Source organism: Quercus suber, unplaced genomic scaffold (genome assembly GCF_002906115.3).
Source record: "Quercus suber isolate HL8 unplaced genomic scaffold, Cork oak 2.0 scaffold_1162, whole genome shotgun sequence".
Classification (NCBI taxonomy): Eukaryota; Viridiplantae; Streptophyta; class Magnoliopsida; order Fagales; family Fagaceae; genus Quercus; species Quercus suber.
Window position 1 is genome coordinate 60,165 of NW_027070562.1, and position 7,675 is coordinate 67,839.

The window sequence follows — 7,675 nt, forward strand, 5'->3', positions numbered from 1 at the left end:
TTAATAAATAATTAGAAATAGGAGATGCAAGCACTGTACTGGCCTATTTTGGTCCTCTTGCAAAACAAAATTTCTATTTAATAATTGAAATTCATATGCAGTCTTAAGGCAAATTAGGAATTTTCATGCCTTGACCCAGTTATGACTTGACAAATGTGGCTTGGAAGAAGCAGCATGATTATTCTTTTCAATAATTGAAGTACAAGAACCCAAGAAAAGTAGAAATTAACTTAAAATGGGGAAAAGCATAAAATGGTTGATTGATTAATTCGTTATGTAACAAAGGGTTGTGTCCACCTCTGTAAAGGAATCTGATCCCCAAACTCAATATGTTTCTGAGTTCTTATTTTACCATCTTAACAAATTCAAAGTTTAGAGCTACGTTTACTTATCAATATATATATATATATATAAAGTTCAGAGGGATAAAGCCCGAGTATTCCTTCCTTTTTTATTTATAAAATATTTTCAGTATATTAATCTTTCATTAAAAAAAAAAAAATCTCAGGTGGGGATGGAGAAGAGACAAAGACACAAGCATGTTCATCAACACAACCAGAGGCCAAGCATTTCGAATCTTGGCCAACCCTAATGTACGCATCACTTCAAGGCTTCCACATGTTTAATGCCAATATTTTTGGTTTGAATATGATCAAGGTTTGTAGGTATGTTGTTGGTGATTTAATTAGTGCCTTGTGGTAGCAAAATGTTTAGACTCTGGATGTGTGTTAGATGATTCAGTGGTACTTGCTTGGTTGATGGTGCATGCCTAAAAATGGAATCATCCATAAATAGTAGACATGATTTTTGGTAAGCATTGTGTCCTTTGTTATGTATCTACATTTTGCAGTTGTATTAGCTAATTGACTCCTTACCATCCCCTTGACCTCTTCTCTCTCTCTCTCTCTCTCTCTTCCCTGTCCCTCTGCAAATTCTCAATGTCTTGTTGGCACCTTCCCCTTCCAGTTCTCCCTCATTAAGAACATTTTAAGTCCTCAGTGTCTACAACAACACAACCAGAGACTTGCCCTTGACCAACAATAAAAGGCCCAATGCATCTCAACCAAAACTTCTTCATAGTCGGATTCCACCCAGTATGTCTACAACAAGAGGATCAAGCACTTGCTCAAGCTGCCAACTCTCTTCCCTGTTCCAATTGCATCTTGTTCAACCACCTCAACATCAAGTGCGGCTCCAACATTGAATAGCTAAAACACACCTTTGTTTTTTTTTTTGATAGGTAAAAAACACACCTTTGTTGATGCAGAGTTATATTAAAATAAATTATTAAATTGATGCTACTACATGGCTAAGTTCCAACCCTTAGAAGGTGGCTAGTTCAATGTAGCTTGAGACCTTTGGAAAATTTTGGTGCACTTAAAACTGGAGTAAATTAAAAGCCCACTTAGTTTGAAGAATGAAGGTGCTCTCTAATTCGTTATTGCTGTTGTTTATGGAATTTTGTTGGTTTAGATGAATTGAATTTCCTTAATGTACATTATATCCAAAAAATGAAATTAGTAAATTGATGGGATTTTAAGTCATGGAATCATTAATTCCATTGATATAGATTTTCCATGTAATATCATTTACTTCATCCAAAGCACAGGGTTAGATTCAATGAAGGGTGCAATTTACATTTTATTTTTGTGTACTTCTTTTCCTTTGAGTGCTTTGTTGCTCAATTAAGTTGGAGCCTATGGGTAGAAAAAATATTTTCTTTATTGAATTTCTACTTGCTGCCCATTCTAATTATTAAAGTTGTGTGATTGTGGGTGATTGAATGATAAGTGAAGCATGAAAGAGAGAGTAAACACGAATTAAGGCTACATATTTACTAGTAAGCTCTTCAATTTACAATGAACCCAATGTAGGGTTTATATGCTAGAGAACTCTAGACTAATCTAAGGTTAACCGTAGACTAATCCAAGGGTAACTTGCTTCTTCTACAAGTACATAAGCCTACAATTGGTTTGGGCCACTTAGGCCATAATATGCCTAGCACTAATAAAATCATATTCTGCTTCTTATCCTATGTTTCTTTTACATTATGGATGCACTCATTAAAATAAATGGATGAATGTACAGGTGTCTTCAAGGAAAGGAGGCCCAAAGAATGAAGTGATCATGGTTGATCCTCTGGAAGCCAAGCGGTTGGCTGCCAAACAAATGCAAGAAATTAAAGCAAAAGAGAAATTCAAGGTGAAGCAAATTCGATGTTTTGTTAAGTATAATCTTTTGGTTCATAAGCTGTTGGTGGGGATGAATATCTTCTGAATTTAAAGATGTTTTGGTAGTAAGATCAATCTTTGCGGGAACTTTGGAAGTCCCATATTGGACATGAATTTGCATTTGTGACATATGTTTTATTTTTTTTAGGGAAGGATAAGTTTTCTTGATAAGAAAAGAGGAACAAGTTTGTTAAATTCCTTCTTTTTTCAGTTTTTTTTTTTTAATATTTAATTTATTTTCCCCCTAATACAAGATGGATTTTATCAGTCAATGATGTGACAACAAAGGCATTTTTGTTTGTAAGTTACTATTGTGATTCAAGTTACTTATCAGTCTGGCTGGAACTATGTTGTGATTGCAGAGAAGACGTGAAATTGAAGCAATTAATGGAGCATGGGCAATGATTGGTCTCACCGCAGGCTTGGTCATTGAAGGTCAGACTGGAAAAAGTATTCTGACTCAGGTATACTTTCTTTTCTCCCTGTTTGTGCGCATGTATGTGCTCTCTCTCTCCCTCCTCTCTCTGTCACATATGTGTAAACATGGTAGTTTGGATTTGATTAATGGATAGCTTCTTCTTCAATTGACTTGATCTTTTGTGTTACTAGTTATATGATTAACTCTATTTTCTTTCAGTTGGCGGACTACTGGAGTGCCATTGTAAGTCTTTTTGTGCAGTAGTGATAAATTTTAGAAATTGCAGATTCATTCTGTTAGATCTTTCAAATAAATGTTGTTTCTGCCTTATTTGAATTGCTACTTATCCTTCCAAACTAACATGTATGATGTAAAAATTCTTTCTTCCAGCACTCTGTGATCAGATTCTAAAATGTAAAAACATTGCCCAAAATCCTTGATATAGAACATGTTATTCATAATTTTTTTTTTGTGATACTGTCTACCATTCTGTTGCAGAATTCAATTCATCTAATTTTCAAATTAGTGGGAACATGATCCATTCCTTATAAATATTTTGCTTTTGGTTCCTACTTGTTAGTCATATTTCTATGACCTAGCTTGAAGACTATTAAGGGTTTCAATGAATTCTTTTAATCAACATTCACTTTTGGGACAGATGTTCATTATTCTTGTTTCTGGAGCAACATAGGCCATTTATGTGTTGGCTTTACCCATTCTTCGAATACAAATGAAAAATGTGAAATTACAATTGGGTTTGGAAGTCAACTTGTTCATATAGTTGGAGTGTGCTGAATTTGAAGTAGTCTTCTAGGTTGGAAACTTGATAGGGTATCTGCAAGTTCATAGTTTTTATTGAGCATGCAGGGTTGGGCCTCATATCTTTGGTTGAATTTGAAAGAGGGTTAGAGCAAGCTAGTCAAATCCACTCCTATTAACCATAAATGATGTAAAATACATGTAAAGGTTGAGAGTGGCAGAGAAGAATTGCCCTCCCATTTAGACTAGCTTGAGGTCTGCTTGGGGTTGCATGACCATATTTACCAAAATCTTAGTGTACCATAGTTGAGTTGTCTAATCATGCAAAATTTGAGGGCATAGGATGAAATGGAAATAATTTATTTTCCGGTTTAAATTTAATTTAATTTTTTTTATACCTAAAGTATATATGGCCTCACGTCATTTAAATAATTTTTAAATAGCATAACATTAGATATATCTTTAGACTTGTAATATTTAATTTGAATAATAAAAAGAGTAGGTTTCAATTGGAGATGTACCTTTTCTTGTATTGTTTCAAAATTAAGTATACTTGCATATTTGTTATATATGTATACTTTTCTTGGAGAAAATGGACATTTGTCCCTAATTTACAGACTATGAAGAAAAATACCTCTGTTTTGAACCTATTTAGCAAAATGTCCTTGTCTTTTAAACTCGATTTTAACAAAATTGAGTTCTGTGTAAAACTCAATATTCTCAAAATCGAGTTTTATGTATATTTTTAAGTAGAAATCAACATTAGCAATGTCGAGTTTCACTTAAATTTTCAAAAAAATTTGAGTGGCAAAATATCCATAGAACTTGATATTGTTAATCTTGAGTTTCACTTGTTACTTGATTTTGTTAAAATCAAGTTTCAAAAAATATGGACATTTTGCTAAATAGTTTCAAAATTGGTGCATTTTGTTACATAGTTTGTAAATTAGGGACAAATACTCATTTTTCTCTACTTTTCTTACAATTTTTTTTTTACTAATTTTAATAGGAGTTAAATCAATGGCTCAACGGTTGAATTATGAATCATTGTCGTAGTGTCCTAGCGGTTCAATATCCAATATAGTTTTGATAATTATATGCATATTTTAGAAGAATACAAAGGGAGTGTCTACACTTCACATGTTAACTAAAAAATAGTTGGAGGGTTAGCTACTTTAGTTGGTTTTGCTAGCTATGCAATTAAAAGAAACAAGGACAGTTGATGTCTTCATTGATGACATATCTCCTCTCATGTCATTGATGGCTTATGTCTTCATTATAGTTGTTAAGGAACGTGGTTGTAGGGTCTCCACAGTTATTGGAATGATAATGATAAGATAATTGTATTGGGAGGGATTTTCTCACAATCCCAATCCCAATTCAACCAATTTGGGGGTTGAGGGCCCAAATCAACGTTGCGTTTTTGAACTATTTATTAGCTATTGCCTATCTATTCAATTTTGTGTTTTTTTTTTTTGGGAAAGATGACTTTATTTTTTCTTTCATTTTTATGTGCATACAAAACTGCAAATCGGAGACACAATAATTTACTATAGGTATTAGGTAGAGCAAGGACATGTCAATAATTTACCATGGGACCCATTTTTGGAACCATACCTACCATTCTTATTCAAACAAAATCAGAAATGCTTTTTCTCAAAAAAAAAAAAAAATCAGAAATGCTTTAGCTTTAACAATCGAATGCAAAAAATGTCTATTATATATTTTCAAAACTTACTTTATCTATTTTACTATTTTATTTTATAACTCACATAACATTTTAGTTCTATTTTTATATACAACTCATTAAAATAAATAAACAAATCAATTCTCTCTCTCTTCTTTCTCATCTCTCTCTTCCCTCTCTTCCTCTCTCACTTCATTAAAATATGTGTTTTTATTTTTAACCTTACTATTCATAGTTGGCAAAAAATTTTAGGTACCCATATCTAGGTAAAGCCCTCTTTTAGCGTCTTGGTTGGTAAAATAGCAACTGAGGGGCTAATAACACAAAGAACCTGACTTTTCCCTAAATACATCCTAGAATATGATGAAGCATAAAATTTATAGACATAAAAAATGATAATTTTCACAATTATGTTGCGGCAAATTGTTAGTGTTAAGTGAGAAAATAATTTTAGTGGTTGATTTATATGAGAACTTGTAAAAGTTTGCAAATTCAATTATTGTAAAAAAAAAATGTTGTGAATTTTTTTATTTTAGTATATAGCATTGTTCATATTAAGCCAGGCTCTGCGAAATTCACCAAAGGTTCAGGCAGCCTCTTTTTTTGTAGTGATGAAAAATATTATAATACTTTTTCCCAGATGTAGGGTGTTTTATTTTAAGGCTTTGCTAGTACAAGTACAATAGCCGTGAACTGAGATATTGGATAGGAGAAAGTCTTGGGGCACAATTTTTGTGCCACAACTCTTACTAGTCTTTGACATGTGGGCAAGTAATGAAAAAAAGAAAAAAGAAAAAAGAAAAAAGGTAAATTCAACTAAAAAGTGATAGTTGACAAATAGATAGGTGTTATTTCTCTCAACATTTTCTTTTGCTTGGATTAGCCATGCATAGAGCCAAACATCGAAAGTCCATATGACTTTGCTTCGAAGGTTCTTTCTATCAAGGAGATATATATTATACACCTGTGTCATGTGCTGTACTTGTACATCGTATGGACCAGCATAAACTGGAATCTGGAATCTGGAATCTGCTTGTTCAATCAAATCATGGGCCAGCATAAAGTTTTTCGAAGCTTGGCCCACGTTAATGAGTCCCCTTCTTTTTTTCTTGGCCTTTGGTCCTTTCGTTGGTCTAAGAGGATGAAGTGTCCCAATCTTTATCTGCAGGAAAAAATTTCACTTAAATAGAAAATAGAAAGTGACTATGAAGGAAAAAATTTCACTTAAATAGAAAATAGAAAGTGACTATGAAGTACATGACCTTGTTATGATCCAAGAGTTTGACAAAACATTATCAACTGGGGAAACTAATATGGAATTTGAGTTGTATATCTTCATTTTGGTTATATATGTGAATGTGAACAACATCAACTAAACAAAATTATGGTAGAGTGAGTCTATGAGGCCAACAAGATAAAAATGGATTTGAAGAACTAATTAAAGATTTAGGTAGGAATATAACTTTCATCCTTTAGACTTAGTATATCATCAATCACTTTCATCCAGACAAGTTTAGTCACCTAGGCATCCCTACTAATATAGCTTTAACCTCAATATTATACTTTGATAAACATCAACAATAGGGTAAAGCTTCTTTTTCTTACAACCGCTTAATGTGGATATATGAAGTAAATTACTTCCTAGGTGGCCTTTCAAGAAGCCCAAACTGGTAGGCCATAACATATAAAGTGAGATAAATACCAAAATGGAAAATTTTGAAATGTTACATCTTAATCTAAACCAAGGTCACACCCCTCCCCAGTTCCCACCCTATGGACAAAAATGGTTACATCCACATATTCATTATCAGCCACATATTTAAAAGCAACCCCTAAAATTTTTTGATCATTCCAACTTGGAACATTATGCTTTTCATGTCACTAAATTGTGATAATTTTCCCACTTAAACTATGCTCTTCTTTGGAACCATACGGAAAATAATTTTAACAAAAAAAAAAAAAAAAAAAATCAAGGAATATGCATAGTTGAATTAATCCGTATATGTCAACAATGGAAGCAGCTTCCTAGAAAGGAGCATTGAACAAAACCCAAAGAGATAAGGAAAGACATAATCATATACTACTACTAAATTATAGTATAAGATAAAGAAGAAGGAAAAAAAGGTTGGTGTGCAAGAAATAGACCCGTTCTAATCAAAGCACAAATTTCTCTATTCTTTCACAACCCTCTCTCTGTCTTCAACCCAACTATGCCGGCAGACGTGGCCATTCCAACTTCTACCAAGAAGTTGTTTGCAAGTGCTGCTTACCTTATCCTATCTATTAAGAAAAGAAAATCATGGTGGGTTCATGTCACTTTTGTACAAGATTATATCTATATCCACCAAAAATATGGTTGATAATAAATAAATAATAATAATGACTTCAAAGCCACCAATCACGTGACAACGTGTCTTACATGTTGTATAGCGATTGAGTTTAATTTGTTCTTGACCAAACTATTGAACCTTGTTTGGATTTGTTTTAGTACAATTTTTATACATATTAAAAAAAAAAAAAAAAAAAAAAAAAAAAGCTTTTTAAGGCTTAAAGAATCTTCTTAAGTTAGCCTTTGCTGTG

At 32.7% G+C, this 7,675-nt stretch overlaps 1 protein-coding gene across 1 annotated transcript; it reads left to right on the top strand.

Annotated features, from left to right (window-relative positions):
* Positions 1–483: 483 nt before the first annotated feature.
* LOC136065789 (uncharacterized) lies at positions 484–3,117 on the top strand. Its single transcript, XM_065769447.1, has 4 exons — positions 484–593; positions 2,089–2,202; positions 2,594–2,695; positions 2,869–3,117. Exons 1-4 carry the CDS (start codon positions 540–542, stop codon positions 2,911–2,913), a joined length of 315 nt encoding a protein of 104 aa, XP_065625519.1. The 5' UTR covers positions 484–539; the 3' UTR covers positions 2,914–3,117.
* Positions 3,118–7,675: the final 4,558 nt, after the last annotated feature.